General features: G+C 50.9%; 2 protein-coding genes across 4 annotated transcripts in view; one reads left to right on the top strand and one right to left on the bottom strand.

Annotated features, from left to right (window-relative positions):
• On the top strand, positions 1-21,686 carry DNAJC7 (DnaJ heat shock protein family (Hsp40) member C7). Of its 2 annotated transcripts, XM_065699031.1 has the most exons (14): positions 1-139; positions 8,009-8,097; positions 8,612-8,736; positions 8,820-8,933; positions 9,432-9,506; positions 11,281-11,399; positions 11,719-11,872; positions 12,568-12,732; positions 13,726-13,817; positions 14,964-15,037; positions 15,748-15,894; positions 16,139-16,291; positions 16,613-16,675; positions 16,823-21,686. In XM_065699031.1, the coding sequence occupies exons 1-14, from the start codon at positions 57-59 to the stop codon at positions 16,858-16,860; spliced, it is 1,491 nt and encodes a 496-aa protein (XP_065555103.1). In that variant the 5' UTR covers positions 1-56; the 3' UTR covers positions 16,861-21,686. The 2 variants fall into 2 exon arrangements, with proteins under 2 accessions (XP_065555103.1, XP_065555102.1); XM_065699030.1 differs by lacking the exon at positions 16,823-21,686 and having other exon boundaries at positions 16,613-16,813.
• Positions 21,624-24,002, bottom strand: part of CNP (2',3'-cyclic nucleotide 3' phosphodiesterase) — a 5,860-nt gene continuing 3,481 nt past the window's right edge. For both annotated transcript variants that reach the window (XM_065699036.1, XM_065699037.1), the window contains exon 4: positions 21,624-23,860. In XM_065699036.1, the coding sequence (XP_065555108.1) occupies positions 23,408-23,860 (453 nt within the window). In that variant the 3' untranslated portion in view covers positions 21,624-23,407. The remainder of the gene's footprint in view (positions 23,861-24,002) is intronic.

Here is a 24,002-nt window from a genome sequence, read left to right on the forward strand (position 1 = left end):
CCCTTCCGGCGCAGCGCCCGCCCCCGCGCCGCCGCCAGTCGCAGCCCGGCGGTAAGATGGCGGCGGTGGCCGAGTGCGATGTGATCATGGCGGCGCCCGAGGGACCCGGCGAGCCCGAGAGCGAGGAGGAGACCCGCAGGTAGAGCGGCGGCCGCGGGGCTCCGGGGGCCGGGGTCCGTGCTCCCGGCGCGGCTCAGGGGAGCCGGGGGCGGCTGCGGGGAGCGGGTGAGGGCCGGGGCGGCGGGGCCCGGGGGAGCCCTTCCCCTCACGCCGGGCCCCTGCGGCCTCCTCCGCGGAGGGGGCAGCGGGGTCGGGGATGCGGCCGGTGCCTGCCCCGCGGGCCCCGGGGCCAAAGGCCGCTCAGCGGGGCTCGCAGGGAAGCGATGGCCGCTCCCGCCCGGGGCCGGGCCCCGCCGCACGCTGCAGGGCGAGGGTTGGCTTCTGGGGGCCTCGGCTGCGCCTCCCGTGTGCGAGCTCCTGGTCCCGGTGTGCGGCGGGGTTAGGACGGGTCCCCGGGCTGGAGCCGGGGCTCGGGTGCCCTGGAAATGCAGCTGACATCTTCCTGTCTGGAGCCGCTCCGGAGAGAGCTTTGTCCCGTTGCTGAGGAGGAGGAGGAGGAGGAGAAGGAGGAGGAGGGAAGAAGCGTCAAGCTCCTGCTTCATCGTGCCCAGTTCCCTTGTCCCTGGTACCATTTGGGATCTCCACACGGCAGCTTTCACTCTGCCGCTGGGGATAAGGGGGAGATCTCAGTTGCAGGTGACTGGGCAGAGCCCTGCTTTGAGACCATCACCACAGTGCAAGTGCTTCTCCCAGTGCCAGCAGCGTGGCCTGGTGCCCCTTGCCCAGGGGAGCGGGCAGCGGGCTCTGAGCCCGGCGGGGCTGGGATCCCAACCTTCCCCCTCCAGCAAGGGAGCTGGTTGCCAGCACTGCCGCAGCCACCACAGGCAGCGAGGGGGGAAAGATCCATGGCTGAGAACCTCGGCTGGTTCTGCAGCATCTCGTGCTCGCAGTTGGTTATCTCCTGGGGAACCAGGGAGAACTATTTCTGTACGGAGGGAGGCAATTGCTCTAGAAAATGATCCCGCGGATGGAGTTGAAAGGATGAAACAAAACTGAAAGTGGCCTCTGAGGAGCGGCGTTTTCACACGCGTATTGGTGGCCTGAGGTTACTGTCAGCACTTGGAGGTGTACGGCTGGGCAGGAGCTGCTTCCTGGTGATGTCATTCTGAGGAGTTAAATTAGATGGTGCTGAAGAGGCACCTGGATGTTGTACTTGCTCGGGCTGTAAAGCTTTGAAAGCCCTGGTGCTGGGCAATTCATTCCTTGCCCTGGGCTATTTAAACCCAGCGTTTGGAATGGTAAAACCATCTTTGGGTATTTTTAATCCTGGGAGTGACCTCTAACGTTGCCCTTCCTTCCGTCCTCCTTCCCAAGCTCCATTGCAGAAGCGATGGGCACAGGAAACCGTGAGTGGGATGATCTCCTTGGACCAGGCAGGATTCATGGGCAGCGTTGGGTCCTTGCCCTGCTCTGAGGGAAGGTTCAGCTCTGAGGAGCACGGTCTCACACATCTGGGCTTTTCTTGGCCTCCTAAAGCTGGAGCTGTAGTTCGCGGTTGTTACCACGCAGTACTTTAGTTAGGTGCCTTCGCAGCATTTCCTCTGTTGTTGTTGGGATATTACTCCTTTATCTTGCTAAAAGAGAAATGCGTGGGTAGCAAATGAATATTCTACTTCCAGTTATTCTTTCTGGTGGCTCAGAAAGTGTAGGCCTTGCACAGCCAACCTTAAGGAAAGGACCTTAAGATCGTCCAGTTCCAACCCCCTGCCATGGGCAGGGACACCTCACACCAGACCACGTCACCCAAGGCTCTGTCCAACCTGGCCTTGAACACTGCCAAGGATGGGGCATTGACCACTTCCTTGGGTAACCTCTTCCAGGGCCTCACCACCCTCACAGGAAAGGACTTCTTCCTTATATCCAATCTCATTATCTTATCTCATGCCTTTCTGCCAGTCAGGGCAGGTCTTCTTGGGGTCCTGAGCCCCAAACCTCACCTCCACTTTCATCCTGTCTTACATCAGTTTCTTAACTTCTGTGGCTCAATGGATCTCAAGTCAATGAGGGTGATACAGTCGCTGTACTAAGGAGAGTAGTTGGAGGCTTAATTAGGTGCCTGATGTCTATAAACCATCTTGAACAGGCTCTGCATTAACGGGCATGCACAGACGCACACTGGAATCTGGTTTAGTACAGCCTTTGGGATGTGCCTGTGCTATAAACCCCAGCAAAAAGAGGTGAAAACCTTGCCTGAATCATTGCTGCAAGTCAGCACCAAGGGCTTCTGTGCCCTGTGCTTTTGTTTAGGCATTACAGTACAGCATGACACAGTTACTTCACTTAAGGCCTTTGTGTAAATGCACAATTCCCTTCTCTGGGGGTTAATCCAAATCAATAAATTAGCCCAAGTGGAGAGCTCTGTTGCAGAGTGGTTGTAACTAGTGCCCTGCAGCAGCTGAACCATGCCAGACAGCTCACTCACAGGTTGTCTAAGGTACAGGAATAGCGTGTGGTCACAGGATAATTATTGGCTGCTGCTGGTACATTGTGGGGGTCCTTACGGAAAAGGGTTGATGTAATTGAGTTAATTTTATCTGCTGGGTAACGGTGCTGATGAACGGGGCTGCTCCACCCCCAAAAAGTCACCTTTTTAAATGGATTGTAAAGGTTCTAACCCATCGGGACAGTTTTTCCCTGTGATGCTGGGGTTTTGCCAGGGAGAATTTCCTTGTCATCTTCCTGGCAGTGCCGGATCCTGTCAGATGTGCGTGCTTAAGGCTGGCTCTTCTCCTTCCTCAGCACTGGAGGATGTGGGAGAAATGCCTCCAGTCACTTGGAAAATACCATTATGAAATGATCTGCCCAGACTGTTGCCTTTACGGTGCTGTAGCTGCAGCCTTCAGCTGTGTTGATGCCTCGGTAGGAAACCACAGGTACCTTTAATAAAGCAACGAACATGAAGTTTGCCACGCAGAGTGAATGGTGCAGAAGTCAAGAAGGCATCGAGGCTTTGGGTCACGACTCGGGTGGGCAGATGTTGGGCATTATCAGGTGTTGGTGAGCAGCAGGAGTCTTTCCAAGGCTATTGTGCATAAGAGGAGCTGCAGCCTGGCCCTGTCCTTACTCTGCATTCGCAGGGGGTGGGTTGGCTGTAGAGGCATTGCTGCTGGGTAAGGGTTGTTACGGGATAGCCTGGAGAAGGTTCCACTATTCCTGTGCCACTTGTCAACAGGAACTTGAGTTTCCCAGGCTGTAAACCCAGCCTCTTTTACTGATATGCAATTACTTTATGATCTTATGATAATACAAGGAGCAGAAGCTGCACAGTCGTTGTTTGCGTGCCCATGAATTTGCAGCGTTTGAATACTCTGAATTAGGTGGTTGCTTTATACAGTGTGAAAAATTTACCTACAATTCCAGCCTTTTTCTTTACCATGAGCCATGCTTTTTTAGGGTGAATCGTGTTGTGGATGCAGTTGGTTTACTGTGTAATCCTTGCAGCTGACTGGCTTCCTTAATTTAGGCCTTTGTGGAAAACAGCAATCTCCAGCTGATTCTAGACCCTTCCATGGGGTTTCACAAATGCTCTGGAGTGCCCCTGTCAGAAATGATGAGGCTGTGGCTGTGAATTAGGTTCATCCTGAGCTCTGGGACTGAAGTGGGTTGTGTGAAGCTGGGGGCTGCTCTGGCTCTTCTCACAGCTGCAGGCAGAGGTTTGCTTCCTTCCTTTCGTTCCTTGTGGCACGTTTTGGTTCTTGTGGCTTTGGGTCCTCCCTGTTTGAGTTTGTCCCCTGGTACTGGGAGTGTTCTGGGGTGTGTGTAGAGGACGGGATGGGCTTTTAGACTCTCCATGCCAATGTTAGCATGTACAGGCTGAAGGTTTCCCAGCCTGTGGGTACATGTTGACATTTTCATTCCTCTGTTGCAGCCAGTGGTAAACCCACTCCTTGTGCAGTGGGGGGTGCTGATGTGCAGAGCAATCTGTGCTGTGCAGCAGCCTGGGCTCTGCTGCACAAGGGTCAGCATCCTGCTGCTGTGCTGCAGAGGGTGATCACAGCGGGTGTTGTGATTTTGTGTTGGATTTTGCACCAGAGACAGAAACCACAAACACTGCTGATGGAAGATTCTATCTATCTATCTATCTATCTATCTATCTATCTATTATCTATTTGTCTATCTATCTCTCTATCTATCTAGATATATTCCCTTTGCTCTGAATCCTCGCTTAAGAGTGTAAAGCCTAACCTGGAGGAACAGTCTTTAGAGCACAGAAGGAAGAACATCCTGTGTGTATCACTGTGGCCCGGGTAGTGTTTGGCCTCTCTTCTGAGTCCAGCAAGAAGGGAGGGGATCGTGTGTCCAGTGGCAAATCTGACAGCTAATTTTAAGCTTTAGACATCTGCCTGCTGTGAACTCTCTTGAGATCATCAAACTTATTTTACCCCCAGCAGCTGAGGAACATCTGACAGCTGAGAATCTGGCCTGGATTCCAACCCCCAAAATGCTGGGTAAAAGCATCATAGCCTATTCAAGCCTCTGAGAGAATCGCTTAGAAAAAGCAGGTGTGTGGCTTTTGTCAGAGCATCCCCCAAAAGATTGCTTGGCCATGACAGGATTTTGAAGCCTTCCTTAAATCCTAGCTATTTTAGGGGGGTTTGTCACTGTTTCATAATGGAAGCAGGAAATGAAGTAGGAGTGAGGGTCGGGAGAGAGTTAAGTCTGCCGCCTGCTTCAGCGCTGAGTTCCTGGGGCTGGGGGGCATCGCTTCAAGCATGTGCCTGTGCACACAGGCTCTGGGCCAGCACATCTGGACCCGGGAGGTGTGTTAGTGTAGATCCCCCCCGGTTCTGATGACAGCAATTGGGTGCACTGCGGAGTACGGCTGCGTGTGTCTCGCTGGGAGCTGGAGCAGGAGGGGCAGAAGCCGGGAGCAGCGCTGGAGCGGGGGCCGCGTGTGGAAGCTCTGAGGAGGAGGAGGCAGAAGCAGTGAGGCAAACGTGGGATTGTGTCAGTGGTGCGCGGGATGGCTGCAGCTCCCAGCTCGGCTCTGCTGGAGCGAGCAGGGGCTGAGCTAGCAGCAGGGCACGGGGAATAGAAGGAGCCTTGTGATGGTTCCTTCTCCCAGCAGGCAGGCAGCGAGCTCCTCCACTGCGGCCTCTGGGGAGCACTGGGACGTGCAGCGGGTGCTCGGCTGGGCAGCAGGTCCTCAAGGTGACAGGGGCTGGGGCACCTGAAGAACTGGGGGTCCTGACAAGTGTTATAACAGAGGAGAGGACAATTGAGCAGCTCACAGGGAGCGAACTCCTCCAAACACTTCCCTCCTTGTGAGCCCGTGCTACGCACCAGCAGTGAAAGACAAGCTTCTTCCCAAGAACCTTGGTGCAACTCTTCCCTGTCTTGTGCGTCCAGCATGGAGAGGCCCTGAGAAGACACTGAGGTCCCATCACAAAGCGATCCATTCAGCCTGGGGCCTATTTTTAGCAAAGCACGATTCTTCCTCGGTTTCAAAAGTAGCAAGTGGGGAATGCAGCCTACATCAGTGTGAGATGCAGAATGATCTCATTCAGGCTGCAGCATCTGTTTGGATTGAAACAATTACCAGTGATATCAGATCTGCATTTGCTGTTGTTGGAGCCAGAGGCCGTGGTAAACAAGAACTGTTTTCTCTGTGTACTTTCTATGTCAGTGGAGCACAAGTGGGGAGAGATGCTTCTGTTCTGGGTCTGGGATCTCAGACCATAGCCTGGCATTTCCAGCAACTGGCTTTGCCTCTGTGCTTTAAAGGCAATTAGCTTTTTCCTTCGCCGCCTTGTGTCACCATTGAGCTTTAAGGCATGTGAGCAATAGAAATACCTGTGGACTTCCTTTCTTCTTGTGTTACCTGAGGCACTGTGACTTGTTGACACATCCATCTGTATTAAAAGGACAATAAATCAATAAAACTGACCAGAAAGCAGTAATTCTTGTGTGTGTGTGTGTGTTTTCTCCAGCATCTCAGAACACCCGTGCTTTGCGAGAGCTGCTTTTCCATGTATCTGTTTGTTTCTCCCATTTTCCTAGCTCTTCCCAGCAGTCAGTTGGCAGACAGGATGCTCTGGCACCCAGCCCTTTAGCTCTATCTATTAAATGATGCTTCCTCAGAACATGACAGGTAAAATTGCTAAAAGACTCGTGAATCAGGGGCTGCTGTGCTAAGCAGGTTGCAGATCACTTCTGCCATTAGTACTGTTCCCCCTTCTCTGGATTACACAACAAAGAGCTTCTGAGGGAAGGGGCTTTTAATAGGATCTGTGATTTTTCCTTTCCATTTATGATTACACAAACAAGAGAATAAAGTTCTCTTTTAAAGCACTTCCTGCCAAGGCTCCGGAATTGCAGCATTCCTGATTGGTTTTTCTGCTGTATTTTGAATGTTTGATGAGTAACACTGAAAAAAGGTGGTTGTGTTTGGAGCCATTTCTAATCCTGCAGAGTACGAGGCCTGCTGCTTGCGACCCAGATCCATCCAACAGGCACTTGTAGATCCTGTGGGGAGCTTCTGGGTGCTGGCTCTGAGGATGGCTGCAGAGCAGGCACCTGCCTTGGCCACGGTGCTGGGAAGGAAGGTGAGGGTGGATGGAGGTTCAGCAGCTCCCAGCTCCGAGGGATGGGACCCAGGCCTCAAACGCTCCCAGCCACACGCTGTGTGCTCTCTCCTCTATTTGGCAGAGCAGAGTTCCAGCAGGGCTGTGTCTGCTCCCTTGCTGGGCTGTAGCTGACAGCAAAGGTTCAAACTGAAGGTGAGGAGCAGGCACCCCTGTGTCTATTGTTCTGCCAGCTGGCAACACCGCGCTGGCTCCCTGAAAACAACCCCGTGCATGAGGCGGTTGTGTGGGAATGGCCAATGGCAAGGCTGAGCGAGGTGAAAAACATCTGAACTCGTTTCAACACAACCCCCTTTGTTCTCTCTCTAGTGGGCTTGCTGAACATTGCTCTCCTTCAGTGGTGGGTGCCTCCTCCCCGCCGCAGCTTCTGCGCTGCCTGGTTGTGCGAGTGCTACGGAGAGGGGACAAACAGTGTCTGTGTCTCGGCTGCAGCAGTGAAGTCCCAAGAGCATGATGCAAGTCTCAAGTGCTGTATCTAGAGTGGGGTGCTGCTGCTTTTGGGTTGGCCTCACAGTTTTTACATGTTAAAACAGTCCAGGGAGGGAAGCGAGTGAACTAAATCACTGAGTTTAATTCAGTGAAGCTGAGTTAAGCTACACCATCAGGGTATAAGTGCCCTCTCGGACTGCTTCTCTGAAAGGGTGAAGGTGAATGGAAGAGGAGAAGGAAGGGTTTCATTTCCTTCAGGAGAAACTTTGCTTTCAGGAGTTTAAGGGATGCTGCTTTAAACCATATGTTGTGTGTTTTTAAATGTCCTAAAGCTGTCTCTGCAAATGCTTGCTCTTGAGTGCGAGGACTATTTCTGGACCTGTTGCCAAGGCAGTGCCAAGCTTCTGCTTGAGGCTGCACCCTTCTTTCTCTTTGATTTAGCTGTCTTTTGAATGTAGAAATTGTTCTTGGCCCTGTTTCTTAAGTATGTGGGACTACTGAAAGATAAACAGCGCTCTGTTCCTTGACTTCAGTGAGTGCTGAGGTTGTGCAGCACCTGACAGGAGCAGGCTGCTTCGATTAGCCATGTACTGGGGAGCTTTGCTGGGCTCTTGGAAGCCAGTGCCCCTGTAGTTTTGGCCTGGGTAACACCCCTGCGTATCCCTACTCATGGCCCTGGTGAAGTGAAGAAGGATCAGAGCCAGCTGGATGGGATGTGTGTGGTTTCTCGTGCACAGGGTTTACAGAGGAAACCTCACAGCAACCAGCTACAAGCATTTTGAGCAAGGTTGCTTGGGGATCAAATGCTCAGTCATGGTCAGAATCTGTTCTGGTGTTCAATTCCTCCCCAAACGTGGTGTTTTGCTTCCTTTCAGAGAAGCAGAGTCATTCAAGGAGCAAGGAAACGCGTACTACGCCAAGAAGGATTACAACGAAGCGTACAACTATTACACGAAAGCCATAGGTGAGAATAGTTGGGAATAGAAACCTTTGCTGAATAGCACGTCTGAATCTCAAAGCTGGTTATTGACTGCATACATAGCAGCAGAGTTTCTCACAGCACGTGCTGGATGCAGACTCTTTGCCTGGGTAGTTTCACCAGATGGGGAGTGCAGGTCGGTGCCAGCATGGGTGACTGCAGCAGTTCTTTGTTTCTCCTTCAGCCAAGATATTGCTAACATGAAACCAGCCCAGCTTTCCACCTAACTCAGGGTGAGCAGTGCTGCCAGGCTGAACACCACACACTTTTGTTCTGCAGGAGTTAACTCCTCTGTGTAGTGTGGGGAGCAATAGTTTTACGCCTTCCTGCTCAGTACAACTGCTGGACCATCATGGGTCATCTTAAGCCACTGTGGTGGTGTTTTAAAACAGGGAGGGTTGGGTGAGTTTTTAATCCAACCAGGGCTTTTTAAGATGTTCTACAAGTTGTGTAGCTGCTTGCATGACACTAACAGCGAGTGCTTTTACACCTCCTCCAGATACCTGTCCTAATAATGCCAGTTATTATGGTAACAGAGCTGCCACACTCATGATGCTGGGGCGATTCCGAGAAGCACTGGGAGATGCTCAGCAGTCTGTCAGACTGGATGATAGCTTTGTAAGGGTACGTGGAGAACTTCGGACTTCTTACTCGTGTCTCAATACCCTTGTCTCCACCTATTGCAACTCCCTTTTAACTCTCCTCAGGGCCATCTACGGGAAGGGAAGTGCCATCTTTCCCTAGGGAATGCCATGGCTGCCAGCCGCTGCTTTCAACGAGTTTTAGAACTGGATCATAAGAATTCCCAGGCACAGCAGGAGGTGAGAGGTCCTTAAGGTTTAACTACTCCCAGTCAATGGGGCTGTCAGAGGGAATGGATTGAACTGGTCAGCCTTTCGTTTCCAGTATGCAAGGTGCAATCACAGCACTGGGAGCTGCTCTAAGGTCTCCCCTTAGGGAGCCTTCTCCAGGCTGACCCAGCCCAGCCCTCGCAGCATCTTCCTGGCCTCTGGACTCACTCCAGCAGCTCCACATTCCTTCTTATGTTAGGGGCTTATGATAGAAGGCTGCTGCCATTTCTGTATCTCATTCACAGGGGTACATTTTCCTGGGCTGCCAGTTAGGTCACTTGGTTTCAAACTGATTTTAATGTTGGCAAAAGTATTCCCATAAATCTGTGCTATTGTTCCATGGTCTGCAGTACTTTCTGCTCTGGTAGTTTAGGAATTGTGCATAATGGTCAGTGCTTAAATGCTGCTTGATGGCGTTTCAGAGCAGTGACTGTCCTGCAACACTTGCTGTGTTCTCCTGTCTTTCAGCTGAAGAACGCCACTACTGTGCTGGAGTATGAGAAAATAGCTGAGGTGGACTTTGAGAAACGGGATTTCAGGAAGGTGGGGTTGACTCCATTGTTTCTGTGTCTTACCTGTCCGGTTCAGGCACAAGCATGTCTGATTTCCCTGCCTAACATTAGCTGGGCCCTCATGGGAGGGGCTGTACGACATCTGCTGTTGAAGCAGGGCTGTCTTGTGAACTGTGTCATAGCTCTGAAAATGGCTCTGTTACTGTTTGCTTTGCAGGGTGAGTGGAGCCATGGGTGAGCTGCTTATAGAATCATGGAATCACAAACTGGTTTGGGTTGGAAAGGACCTTAAGATCATCCAGTTCCAACCCCTGCCACGGGCAGGGACACCTCACACTAGACCATGTCACCCAAGGCTCTGTCCAACCTGGCCTTGAACACTGCCAGGGATGGAGCATTCACCACTTCCCTGCGCAACCCATTCCAGTGCCTCAGCACCCTCACAATAGAGAACTTCCTTGTACCTAACCTGAACTTCCCCTGTTTTAGTTTAAGCCCATCATCCCTTGTCCTATTGCTTCAGTCCCTGATGAAGATTCCCTCCCCAGCATCCTTGTAGGCCTCCTGCAGAGGCTCCTGATACAGGTGTTGTCAGCAGCAGCATTTGATCGTGCTTTGCTCCTAAGATGCATGTCCAAGATTCTTCCTTCTCAACACTTTAATTAAAGCACAAACCCAAGGCTGTTGTGCGGCTGTGTTCTAAGGAGGGTCACTAAGGAGGAATGCACATCTGCCTGGGGCATTCTCACTGCTGTTTCCAAATCTTTCTTCCCAAAGGCTACAACAGGATGCACTGATACTGACCTGATACAGTAAGAAATGACAGCATGAAATCTGAAAGGCACCACACTGACTTCTCAAGCAGCTGTTTCTGTTCAGTGGATGCATATAAGGTCCGAGTTTGGCCCAGAAAGGAGATTGTCCAGCACATTAAGCTCATAGTTCAGGTCACTGACTCTTAGGCTAAGCTCTCAAGATTGTGGAAGGGTCAATCCCACCTTTGTATCACCTGGTTATGAGGCACAAATTGGATGTAGGGTCAATCTGAACTTGCTGTGTAGGAGTTGCCCTGCCTGTGTTGCATATTCTGGGCTTTTGCATCTGTCCCTTCACCTCTCCTGTGTCACTTCAGCGGGGAGGCTTGCATGAAATGTCAGCTTTGTTTCTGGAGAGCTGCTCCTGCTCCTTCCTCGCCCAGAAGCCACAGTCTGGAGCACAGTGCTTCCCAGAGCTGGCATTCGTGATGTCACGGGCTGGGCAAGCAGATGAACCTTGGTGGAACAATGACCCTCTTCTCATGCAGATGTTCCCACCAGCGAGGCAGAGATGGAAAAGACCCATTAGATCACCCTGCCTGTTGCAGGCAGAGCAGTGAAGATCAGGCCCTGCACTGTACTTTGTGTTTTGTCCAGTCCAAAGTCTCTCAATCTATTGAATTTGTGTCCTTCTCACGTGTCTTTATGGTGCAGGAGACAGGGGCAGAATTGTCTGCCTTGGCTCCTCCCGTAGGGCCTGCAGTTTCAGAAGAGTTAAAGGGACGGACCTTCTACAGGTGTCCCTTGCATCTTCTTTGTAGTGCTCTGTGACAGTAACATAGGTGCCCTGGACCTTTGTACCCAAAGCCCTTTAAAAGATAAAACACCTGCATGTGAGTCTCCAGCAGCAGAAGAAAGGGATGTTTGCACACTTCCCTTCCTGGGCAGAGGCAAACATGAAATCTCAGTGGTGGTGATGGTGCAGCCTTTCCAATTAGGCTTTGGGCTGTTTGCTTTGCTCACGTTTATGTGTCTTTTTCCCCGCACCAGGTTGTGTTTTGCATGGATCGTGCTTTGGAGTTTGCTCCTGCTTGTCACCGGTTCAAAATCCTCAAGGCTGAGTGTTTAGCGTTACTGGGTCGCTACCCAGAGGCACAGTCTGTAGCAAGGTGAGTGTTGGAGTTACAGCTGGTGGTGAGTCCTGACTGCAGCCTGAAATGAATGAGGCAATATGGAAACAGAGTCCTTAATGCAAATTGTGATGAGGAAGAAGAGAGCATGGATTTGTCCTCTTTAAAGCTCATCTTACTTGCATTTAGACTCTTAATGACCAGCAGTCTTGCTTGAGCCAGGTTACCAGACTTGCTGCACATCTGTCCCACAGACTTGATAAAATAACTGAATATCTCAGTGGAAGAAGAGTGCTTTTGGAGGGCAGACGGAAACTGGAGTAGGGAAACATTTCACTTTTCCATGTGTCTGTTGCAGTGACATCTTACGGATGGACTCGACGAATGCAGACGCTCTCTATGTGCGAGGCCTGTGCCTGTATTATGAGGACTGTATTGAGAAGGCAGTGCAGTTCTTTGTCCAGGCTCTCCGAATGGCTCCTGACCACGAGAAAGCATGTCTTGCCTGCCGTGTGAGTCCTGGCCACTGGGGCTGGGGCTGCAGAATTACCAGGGGTTTCTTTTTTCTCACCCTAACACCTCATTTGGTTCTGCTGGATCAATCCCTTCTCCCTCCCTCAACATTACCATTCCCCAGAGCTCCAGTAGCAAGTAACTTCTCCTTCCCAAAGCCAAGCAGTAAAACTGAGTTGCTAGAAGCTCTTTCCCAGAAGATTCTGACACTTTGAAGGCTGCCTCCCTTTCACTCTTTGTTCCTTGATCAGATAGAGCAACAGTAAAACTCGCTGTATGCAAGAAGAACTTGGTGCCCACAGGTTGACTTGGGTTTAAACACTGTTCCTTTCACATTGCTCGTTCTCTGTTGTAGCTCTTTGACTAAATCTGAGGTTCCTCCCGTTCTTTCTTTCCTTTTTTTAATCCATAAATTTACTTCATTGTCACGTTCTCATCTTAAAAATGAGGCAGCCTTTGAGAGCGCCTGTAACTGGCACTGACTGTTCCTTAGCACTTCTCTTGGGGGGGAAAGGCAGAACACTTGCAGCTTGTCAAGCTGCTGTAGCAAGGCTGAGACTTTGTATCCTGCAGTGGTGCCTGAAACCAAATTAAAACCATTATATTTTGAGGACCCTTACCCAGCAAAATGAGGTGCTTGGTCCCCCCCGAGCTGGTTTCCCAATGTCCTTAACCAGGGTGTGTTTCCTTTCAGAATGCCAAAGCACTTAAAGCAAAGAAAGAAGATGGGAATAAAGCGTTCAAAGATGGAAACTACAAACTAGCATATGAACTGTACACAGAGGCACTAGGGATAGATCCCAATAATATAAAAACAAATGCCAAACTGTACTGCAACCGGGGGACGGTTAATTCAAAGGTAAGAAGCCGTCACCTGGCAGGGCTCTCGTCGTGTTCCCTGCCATGTGATGTATAAGGTGCAGATCAGTTCTTGCGGAAAGCATGGGCTTCTCTGGCTGCTGGGCAGCGGGACCTTTCTAGTGCTGTAGGCAGTGGTTCAGGTTTTTGTGCTTGCACAATGATTGGGTCTGTTCCAAACAGCCAACGGAGTTGACTCCCAGAGAAACAAAACTCAAATAGTTGGGATGCACAGAGTGGGAGGGAGAGGAGGAATATAGTTTAGCCTTATCTTAATCAGCAGAAAGGATGTGTATTTGTTTCCTTCCCAGCAATGAGGAGATAGCTCTTGTAGACCGTCCTGTCTTTCTTGGGGTTTTGATCTAAACCAATGTAACGCAATTTAAAAACCCTGGGCACTTCTTTTTGCCCAGGTCTGCTGTTGTGTTTTAGCTCTGCGCTGTCCAGTGAAGCAGTGATAGTGTTTCCAGTTCCCACCCTGCAGTTCTCTAGGCACGTTTCTTCCTCAGCTGTCTCTTGTGTCGGTGCCTGCTCCACCCGGGAGGCTTTTCAACACCCCAGCTTGGTCAGGAGACAAGAGGCTATCTCCAAACCTGGGCAATGGGATGAGCTGGAGGCAGAAGGAATGGCTCCTTTGCATGGCTGTGTCTGAAAGCAAACAGTGCTTTAACCAAAAATCCATTAAATGTTTTGAAGTTTCTTTTCCTGTCTGGGAATCAGTGTGGACACAGAAGCAGTTGGTTTGGGATCATTCTCAGGAAGACCCAAAGCACCACATAATTCCACCATTTCATTAGCTAAGCGTCTAATCTTTCCCTAGGGAACAATAGCTCTGTGTTCTTGGGGGGGGTTGGGAAAAATTTCCTAGATGCAGACACACAAGGGAGTGAGATTTTCCAAGATTCTTTGTACCTTTCGTTTGCCTAAAGTCATGATGCTGTTCAGCAGGATTGGTTCTGGTTGGGATTCACTGAACTTCTGTCTGACATTGTAGCTTAGGAAACTTGAAGAAGCAATAGATGACTGCACGAATGCAGTGAAACTGGATGACACGTATATCAAAGCATACTTGAGGAGAGCACAATGGTAAGTAGAGCTTTGTGATGGACGTGCTGAGCATGCTTGTGGGTAGAACCTCCTCCCTACAGCCCTGAGTGACAGGGGTAGCAAATCTGAAGCTTAACTGGATGAAAGGTTCTGTCTTAAGGAGTCCTGAATTTATTCCTCTTCCTTTTGGCAGGGGAAGCTCTGTGTAGCCTGTTCTGCCTGCATGGATCTGGCACTGCCTATTGATTGCTGTGTTTAGGCAGGATTAGTTCTAAAGCCTGACTTGCTGTGTTTATAGACTAACATAAGACGTTCAGTCCCAGAGAGCCTTTTTCAGAAGGGCTGCTGTGGGTGAGAGCTCTTCCCCTGGCAGAGCTGCTCACCACTTCCAACAAAGCACGTTCTGAAATGGGATGCCCAGGAGAAATCAGCTGGGACTGTGCAGAGTCCAGCCCTAGATAATACTGCAGTGTCACGCAGTGAGGCTGAGGGGGTTGTACAGAGGCAGTTCAGGTCTGTGTGTCTCCTTTGTAACTTGGCACCAGCCAGGGAAGTAGCCAAAGCTCTGTTCTGACTATGGGTGTATTTGCTGCTTTCCTCATCACTCATTGTTCCTCACTTCGTGGCGAAGCTGCCTGGCTTATAAATGAACTGAAACTGCTACTGCAGCCTTCCAGTTGTGCATTCATTTTAGTGTACAACCCCAAGCTCCGTTTCAGTAACTGCTAAATGACAGTAAGTGGTTAATATGTGAGTAAGGCTGCAATGCCAACAGACAGGCAGCCATCCCTCTGAGGTGCCAAGACTGTCCCTTCTAACCAGCATTGCTCCTATACAGCTCTACCCCAGCTCCCTTGGAATCTTGCTGGCTGCTTTGTGTTCCTGCAGCTGGGTCAAGTGATGATCAGATTGGTACAGCAGAACCTGTGCTGCCAAATGAGGCTGCAGGTTCTGCTTGGAGCCCAACCTACAGGTTCCTGTGCCAGGATTGCCCACTAATAGCAGGTGCCTGGGCTTCCAGGCAATTGAGCAGTGACCCCTTGGGGGTTCCTCTGATGATTGCTCTTTCTGCAGCCCAGTACACATCTTTTCCTTAATTCATATCCAGCCAGAAAGCTTGTACCTGAACCCCCTTTTGATATTCCCTGGGAGGTACACCTTGGCCACTCACATTTCTTTCCACAGTTACATGGACACAGAACAATACGAAGATGCTGTAAGAGACTATGAAAAGGTTTATCAGACAGAGAAAACAAAAGGTGAGTGTATTGGCATTCTTTTTGAGAGTATAAGTTTCCCTTATCTACCTTTTTTTGGTGGTGGTGCTTTTGTCTGCCTTTTTTCCCTACATGATACTCTGATTTGCAGCCTTTTGCCCCAGAAGGACACTGCTGGAGGAGCTCTCAGAAGCACTCTGAAAAGCGTGGTTCAGAACCTGGTTTCTCATCCAGTATGAAGATAATTTACCCTGTAGCTGAAGCAGTGCCCCAGATTCAGAATATCTGCTTGTGGTTCTTGTTCTTAACTGCTCCATCCCTGGCAGTGTTCAAGGCCAAGTTGGACGAAGCCTTGGGTGAGATGGTTTAGTGTGAGGCATCCCTGCCCATGGCAGGGGGGTTGGAACTGGATGATCTTAAGGTCCTTTCCAACCCTAACTATTCTATGATTGTAACTGTCATCTTGCTTTTTGAGTAGCCTGAAATGATGCAGACAGAGTAACCTTAGTGCTGGTGGTTGTGTCCAGGACTGATTTAATAGCACTAAGGAAATCCCTGCAGTTGGAAACAGCCTTCAGTGGACAGTGAAGCTTTAATCAGATTCCTGACTAATTCCAAGCGGGCTGCTTACTTGGGGCACTTGAATCCTTCAGCCCAGGTTGCCTCAACATGTTGATCTTCAGCCGCTTTTAAAGCAGGAGATTGTTCTTGCCACTAAAGTCGCTTTCCTTTGGCATTGTGCTTCCTTCTAGAACACAAGCAGCTTCTAAAGAACGCACAGGTGGAACTGAAGAAGAGCAAACGGAAAGACTACTACAAAATCCTTGGGGTGGACAAAAATGCCTCTGAGGATGAGATCAAGAAGGCTTACAGGAAAAGAGCACTAATGCATCATCCAGGTATCCACAAACAGCCTGTTCTTAGAGCAGGTGTTAGTGCTTTGATCCCTTGCTCAGTGCATGTGCCCCTCACAACTGTCACTCAGAGGCAGGAATAAATATGTGAGAGGGAATTAATTTCGGGACAAATAGGAGTTCTGATCCCACAGCTCTGAAATACACGTGGCATGGCTGGGAATGTGCAGCGGTTTCCATTTACACTAGAAACTAGAAGCTTCTTTCTTGCTTGCTTTTGTATCCTTAGACCGACACAGTGGGGCAAGCGCAGAAGTACAGAAGGAAGAGGAGAAGAAATTTAAGGAGGTTGGAGAAGCCTTTACCATCCTGTCAGATCCTAAGAAGAAGGCTCGCTATGACAGCGGCCAGGATCTAGAAGAGGATGGATTGAACATGGGAGGTAGGTGTTCCTTATGGTGTTCTACCACGGCCTTTAAAAAGATGGGAGCATTTGGAGGCTGCCTTCTCCTGTAAAGCAAACCTCCCAGTTGTAATAATTCTATGAAGCGGCTCAGTTTAGTCTTAAAAAGCATCTGAATGGCAGATCTGCTCCGAATGCCTGTTTTTTACTAGTCAGTGCTCAAAGCAGGCTGGTTGGTTTTAGCTTTCTGTCTGTTTGCAACACGCTTTGCGGGCCCTCGGTGAAGTGATGGTTTGTGTACTATGAAAGCTGTAGTGGGCTGTTTCACTTCTGCTCACAACTTCCTTTTCTTCCCCTTAGACTTTGATGCAAATAACATCTTCAAGGCCTTCTTTGGTGGGCCAGGTGGCTTCAGTTTTGAAGGTAGGTGGAAGTGTTCTCGACTATGGACACGTGAGTACGCAGATCGCTTGCTGGGACGGCTGAGTTTCCCTGTGCTGTTTGAAAAGAGTATTTGACTTTTACACCTAAAAGTACCTAAGAGCTAATATCTTCAATTTTCTTTTTCAGCTTCTGGGCCTGGAAATTTCTTTTTCCAATTTGGCTAAAAAACGCCCCCAAACCAAACCACACATACCTGATCTGCTTCTTTTAACCTTGAACACGGACATACTTAGACTCCTTCCTTCATCATGTCTCATTGTACTTAGAGCAGTTTCATTTTCTCGGTTGGAGACCTCTGTTTTGTGTGCTTTTTGTGTGAAGAGGAAACCAGCTCGGGGAGGGGAAGGCTTGTGACTTCTGTTTTACTGTTAACTTTATTAAAAAAGAGAAAGAAAAATAAAGCTTTGAATCTCTTGGTCCCTCCACGCTGGCCCCTACTTTTGGACTGTTCCTGCTCCTTAGGAGCAGAGGATTTCACCGAAGTCCTCCTGGAATGTTGTAAGAGGCTGAAGAAAGCTCCTGTTTCATTTCGGTTGGCTCTGAAGTGCAGGATGGCAGCATGGCCAGGGGCTGTAGTAACTTGTAAAGTTATCTTAATCTCCTGAAGATATTGCCAAGATTCAATCGAGTTTCATACAATCGCCGTTTCCCTGTCCTTTCTCTTTGTTTTTGGGGGGGCGGGGGGGTTTGCCATGGTTCAATCAAAACGGTACACTTGGGCATTAACTGAAATGCTAACGTGTGAGCTGAATGGTTTTGTATCCGAGAAATGCTTCTTTGGATTTAAAAGAGCAGCTTATGTGAGAATTGCCTGTGATGCAGCTAGAATTAAGGGCTTTGTGTTTCCACTCTCACGAATTGTCCTGTTCAAGGGAATGTTGAATTTGCTCTGGGCTGAATTTCTGTACTTTTTATTTCGTTTTATTCTTTTAAATTAATCCACTTGAACATTTGATGTTTGTGCTAAAACTTGATTTTTATTGAGCTTGACGTTTGATTTCGTGGTACTGATCTGCTCTCCCGGAGTGCAAAGTCCCATTCAGGTTCCTGATTGCAGGCGGTTACCGTGCGCGTGCAGCAGTGTGCTCTCCTCATGTTTACAGGAACGGTACAAATGCCTTCAACCAGGCGAGTAGTTTGCAACTGGGAGTCATTTACTAGCCCAAAGAAGCACGAAAACGCAGGGTCAGACTCTGGGCTGACAGGCTGCTGCTTGCTTCCCTCACACAACACTGGGACGGGGCCGGAGCCGCGCGCCTGCTCCGCTTGAGCTGGGAATGGAGTTGGTTTGGTGCTGCTGCCAGTGAAGCCAACACTGGTTTATTCCCTGCTGGAGATGTTACAGTGGGATCAGCCAGGAGAGGACTCTGCTTCCAGAAGTCTTCCCTTTCCTCTAGTGCATGAAGAGCCTTTGTGGGTTGGTGCTTTGCTCAAGCGTGGTGCTGCCTGCAGAGTGGTTCTGGAGCGCAGCACAGGGCTGTGGCTGACCAAGCTCTGGGCTGGCTTGCTCAGAAATGGGGTTTGAGAGGAGGAATGTGTTGGTAACACCAGTGAGAAGGGCCGAGCGTCGGCGGCGTTGTTGTATTTAGGGTGCTTGAACCAACCTGTGGTAGCATGTGGAGGGTGGGATGTTGTGTGGCTGAGAAAAGGGGTGTTCACAGATCCCTGCGAGAGAAACCTGATGCTGGCTGTTATAGAATACCTGATTTCACTTCTTACTGCAGGAACAACAATTGCAATGAGTCCATTGCATGAAACGATCACTATGAATGCTGACATCTCTGTCTTCCTTCCTCTCGAGGGCTGCACTCCTCCTAGTCAGTGGCAGTTGCTAGGCTGCAGTGCGAGTTCTCTTCGCTTCCAACAGTGGCAATAGCGTCCTGGTGCTGCTGCCGCCGCCTCCTGCGGTCCTGTGCTGGTGTTTGGTCAGACCTCTTGACAATCTGCTTTCATAGAGGGAAGATTTAAGGGCTTCAATTCTAGTACTGCAGAATAAAGCGAGTATTTTATAACTCACTCAAAAGTCAGCTTTTAACGTAGCTGAGGTTGTGTAGTGTTTCCAAAACCAGACTCTCCGATGTCTGTTGTAGCTTCCTTCACACCAGTCTAAGGTGATGGAGGGATCCGGATTGCACTGAGAGCAAAATAAGGTCCTGGCTTCTCAGACTCTGAAAGGGTAACGATCTGGGGAACTGAAATACAGGTCTATGCATATTGATCCTTCTCCAGTCCTCCTGGCACTTCTCACTCAGAGTTTACGGGACTTTAGTGGCAGTCTGGGTTCATCGTGTCTTGTCCTGTGTGTATTGATATTACTGTACAGCTGGGGCTTCTCTCACCATGCAGTGATGTGTCCTGCATTTGTCAGTGGGTTTTACTCTTATTCTCCCTCCCCCCGGTGATGACAGGCTTCCTCCTGCCCTCCAAACGCTGACCGAGGCTGTTCCTTGGAGGACCGGAGTGGAATGGTTTTCCGTATACAGCACATCTTTATCACTGTACAGGAATGCATGATTTAATGTAGTTAAATATCCCTATGGTGAGTGCCAAGACTTTTCTAAGGAGCATTAAGACGTGAGACACAGTGAAGGTGTTCGGTGCCTCTGTCACCTCGGGATGGTGGCCTGGAGGTGTCGGTGCGGTGGCTTTGGAGCCCGGCTGGGGCACTGGAGAAGCTGTTGCCTTTCACACTTGGAAGTTGTGCTGTTCCTCATGGGTTGTATTTTGTAGATGGCCACAGGGAGTCTTCGTGCTGTTGGTTTAGCCGCTCGCAGACCTGCTTGGCTTCCGTCGGTGCGATGGGAGCTACCAGACACAGGCGTTTGCCACAGAGATCATTGAACACAGAGATTATCTTCAAGTGATGTTCTGGCCGTGCTGCTTCGAGAGCGATAAAGAACTCATGAGAGGGGTAGGAGGCGTTGCTGTAGGCGATACCCTTGAGGCACAAGTGCAGCAGGATGCATTTAGAAGCACTGCTCCTTTGGGGATGGTGAGAACTTCGCCAGTGGAAGAAACCCATGGCAAAGCCCTTCCTTTCAGTGGGGTTTTCCTGTAGTTCCTGAAAGGTTTATTTTTTGGTGTAATGGCAGAGCCTTAATGCTTAGCCCTGAATGACACCCAAAGAGCCTGTTCCCTGGTGAGCAGCCTGGAACGCGGACACCGAGCGGCTTTCGCTCCATGTTGGCCCTTTGGCCACCAGCTCCTGGCCACTGCCAGAGCCCAGGTAGCCGTAAACTGCAGGAGAAGGGGTGTGTGAGCAGCGTGGCTCTTGGTAGCTGCGGTGTGAAGGAAGGAGGCTCTGCTGTTGGGACTTTAGCGTTTACCAGGGCTCTTGTGCTTTCCCTCCTATGGTGTTTCACCTGATCGTGGTGCTCGTGGTGCCTGGGCTGCTGTAGGGTGGTTTCAAAGGGTGAAATGCAGTGGCAGTCAAAGGTGGAAGTGAGTTCTTGCTTTAAACACAAAAACGTGCATCAGTAGTGTCCGTGTGGGAGATACTTGCACGTGCAATGGTCAGACTCCAGAGCACAAGGCCTGGTGTGGTTTTCCTTGGGTGCATTTACAAACCTGATGCTGTGTCAGCATCTCTCAGAGTGTTGGGAGCCCTGGCCAGATACGCTGAACCTGGACCTGAATCAGCTGTAATGGCTGAGATGCTTCTGGCTGCCTGCCTGAACGGGGTCTTTGTGGTTTCGACTGCCTATTATGCTACATAGGAAGGTCCATGGGACTGTCTGTGAGCTTTGAGGTGTTGCTCTAAAGCTGGATCCGCAGTGCTAACGGTGGCCGACTGTTCTGTAAATGCAAGTTAAAAGGCAAAAGAAATGATAAAGAATGTTTAGGGACAACAGTGGTATTGTCCATGGGATGCTGCAAGTCCCTTGGCTTTCTGTATCTGAAGGGATACAGAGGAAAGTCGCTGTGCTCTGGTTTCATTTCCAGTATGGAAACAGGCTGCGCACTGCCCAAGCTGAATGACCAAAGCGTGGACCACACCGTGCTTGGCTCTGCTTCCAAAATCACTCCCTCTGTCAGTGAGAGAGTCACTTATCTTCAAGTGGATGGTCTCCATCCCCATTCAGTTTGTGCCTTGTACCCTCCCCGCCCCTTCCCTAGGGAATGGGCAGCTCCGGTGTCTCGCTTGCCCAGGCCTGGGGTCCAGTGTGGCTACTGCAGCCATTCTGTGACCCCTGGTCTGGAGGCTGCTCCCGTGCTGGAGCCATCCCCGTGTTCCCTGTGTGCGGGGCCCCAGGACCCACAAGGTGCTCTGGAACGCCGTGGCCGGGTCAGGGCCAGGATTATCCTTTCCCCTTTGAGCCGTGCGAGGCAAGGCTTCGCTCTGGTGCAGATCCCAGCTCCGAAGGGCCGCTCTGGTGCAGTGTCAGGGGCAGGCAGCATCCGCATGGCAGCGGGACTGAGCAGCAGCTCGGGCACATCCTGCGCCCGCTTTCACTCCGCAGCTCAGGCTCCAGAGGGAGGATCACAGGAAGCACCGCTGGAGGGATGGAGTGCGAGCCAGTGACCGAGCACCTCACTGCATGCGTATCCGCTTTGTTGTAACGGCTTAAGGACTAGGCAGGACTAAAGCAGCCGCCGATGCGAAGCCACCTTGGAGAGGACGCTGGCCCCTGCCGCAGTATTTATCTGACCCGAAATTCGGAATGTTTACCTCAGTGTAAATACCTTCACCTTTCCCACGGGAGGAAAGGGAATTATTGCATGGAGCAACCGCTGTCCCCATCGCTTTGCCAACCGCATCAGCCTCTCCAAGCCGGGCTTCGCACCGGGACGGGCGCTGTCCCTCCGGACCCCACCTTTCTAGGATGTGAATGGTAAAACAATGTGAATGTTTGTTGTTTACTTCCTTAGGCATAACTCAGAATGACGTGTTTCTATGAAGAATGTCGCAGCCTGAAGCAGAACCATATGCAATTGGTTTACTTTATTATAAACTGTATATGATGTACAAACTAATAAAACCTGAACTGACCACAGTCGCGCTGTCGTTCTTGGACAGGCAAAGACACGGGATACCCCAGCTGGGCACAGTGGTGCTGGGCCCTGGGGGAGGAGAGGGGTCAGCGTGCTCCCGCGCTGGGAAAGGCCTTCATCACGTTTAGATGGAACAGACCCACGTGGGATTCCTGGTGGGAAGGCCCAGGTTGGACACGGGGCCCTCGCTCCGGTGCAGGGTGTCTCTGCTGGAGGCAAGGGAGGAGGCCGGGCGCTGTGGGGTGTTTCTGTACCTTCGGTTTATGTGACAATGAGCATTTATCCTCTCCCCTCTTTTTTAAGCAGCAGGAACTGGTTGGCTTTCCTGGTAAAGCGGCCAAGCGTTGCCCAGCCCCGCAGCACTTGCTCCGTGTTGAACCTTCAGAGGAGAAACACCTCCTGCCCGGGCAGCGTTGGGCTTCCCAAGGAACGGCCTCGGTGCACCCCAAGCTGCAGCCACGCGACGGCTCCTTCCCGGCCCAGCACGTGCTTGTCAAACACGGTGAGTATTTACACGTGTTAATACAGGGTTAATTCCACTACACAGTTCACGGAGCCATAGCGTGAGTTTAAACCTGGTGGCCTGACCTCAATGCGTTAGTCGAGCTTTGTGTTAGTGACCGTGTATCCACCGACCGACTGGCAAAGGGCCTGGCTAAGAGCAAAACCAGAAGCGCCCATGAAAGAGGCTTAATAACAGGAATGCTTGACCATTAACTTCCGTGATTCCAGCCAACGGTTTAGGTTTGAGCAGACTTGAGTTACGCAGTTACAATGCCTCCACTTACGTCCTAGATTACGATGTTACTGCCATCCTACCTCTTAACATTCAAGTGCATTAGAGAAAAGTAGGAAAATCTTGCATGAAGTACTCTGCTGTACTTCAGACACGATTTTAGTTTCTATCAAAGAAGATGGAAAAGACTTGAGTTCATCTTTTCCGCTCCCTGCCAAGGCAGGATTGTTCCCTACAGGATAAGGACAGGGACAGTGCTTGCTCCCGCCCGCTCCGATGGGCGAAGGGAAGCTGCAGGATCTGAACACCTCTCCTGGTGCTTCCCTTTCGCTCCATCACAGTGGCCTTTAAGGCACCATCTGCCAAGGTCCTTTCCTTGTCCGCCTGCCAGCGCATCCCTCCCCTGCAGTGAAGGGGGCATGGACGCAGACAGGAGTTGGGCTGGCGGCCCCCTGGGGCCATGTGCCCCCTCCTGCAGGCTGGGCTCAGTAACTGCCACACAGAAGGGACCTGCACCAGGGTCTTGCAGGGTTGTACCCAGGAGCTCGGGTACCGGAATGAGCGGGGTCGGGCCCTGGGCTGCGGGAGAAGGGGAGCCACGGGGCGGTTGTGTCGCTTGGCATCAGCCCCGTCTGTGCAGGCTTTGGGGTGCTGACAGGTAAGGATCAAACGATTGTGGTTCATAGGGAAGTTACAAGAGACCATAGGGGCTCTTCCTCCGAGGAAGAAAACAAGCAGAGCACACGCGTTGTTAAATACCCTCAGCAGCCCTTCAGCCGCTGGCAGTGGTTATGGGGCAGCTTTGCTTTGGTGCTTGTTTTCATCCTTGGTCTGAGGCCGGTTACCTCTCCGCAGAGAGGCTTCACCCAGGGGCTGGCAAAAGGGCTTTAGTAAAGGTAGCATTATTTCTCTTTCCACGTTTAAAGGTTACAGGAGTTACTTGCCTTTTAAACCCAAGCAAACGAGGCGCCCTCCCCACGCTCCTAGATGATGGTGCAGGAGCTAAAAGCAGAGCCCCGTTTGTTGGTGCTCTGCGTTGGCACAAGCTTCCCTTTTCCGTAGTAACCCGAGAATATCGCCTTCACATCGATCTTTTTCGAGAGGGTGAGCATCCACATCCCGTTATCAAAATACAGCAGTTTCCCTCCTCCAATCTCCCCCACTTCATCCCCTTTGTTCCCTGCCTTTTCCAGCTTCACGAACTCCAGCAGATCCAGCCCGGTCTGCACGGCCTCGACGCCGTTGGCGCAGCCGAGGGTGATGTGGGCCCGGCTGCCCTTCGGGAGGCTGTCGGTGGGCAGGATCTTGTCGGCATCCCCAGGCCACAGCAGCAGCTGCTGCTCGCTCAGCTCCACGCGAGCACCCACAGTTTTTGTTGTGAGGAACAGGGCCGAGATGGACAAGGTGAAGCCTTTGCCGTACGAAGCCTTCACAGCCTGGGAGGAGAGGGAAGGAAGCAGAGCATGGCTTTAGCTGGCTGCAGGCAAGGGGTTTGCAGCCCTGTGCTTGCGTTTATTGCTCGGGGGCTTGGCTGATCACAGGACCTGTTGGAAGTACCATGCGCAACTCGAAGTTGCC

The sequence above is a fragment of the Lathamus discolor genome, chromosome 20, assembly GCF_037157495.1.
Source record: "Lathamus discolor isolate bLatDis1 chromosome 20, bLatDis1.hap1, whole genome shotgun sequence".
Classification (NCBI taxonomy): Eukaryota; Metazoa; Chordata; class Aves; order Psittaciformes; family Psittacidae; genus Lathamus; species Lathamus discolor.

Excerpts from the sequence above, each read along its gene's own strand:
- DNAJC7 (XM_065699030.1), top strand. The coding sequence starts at position 57 with ATGGCGGCGGTGGCCGAGTGCGATGTGATCATGGCGGCGCCCGAGGGA. Across the intron at positions 11,400-11,718 it reads GAGGCACAGTCTGTAGCAAG|TGACATCTTACGGATGGACT; the intron begins GTGAGTGTTGGA and ends TGTCTGTTGCAG. Across the intron at positions 16,292-16,612 it reads GGATGGATTGAACATGGGAG|ACTTTGATGCAAATAACATC; the intron begins GTAGGTGTTCCT and ends TCTTCCCCTTAG.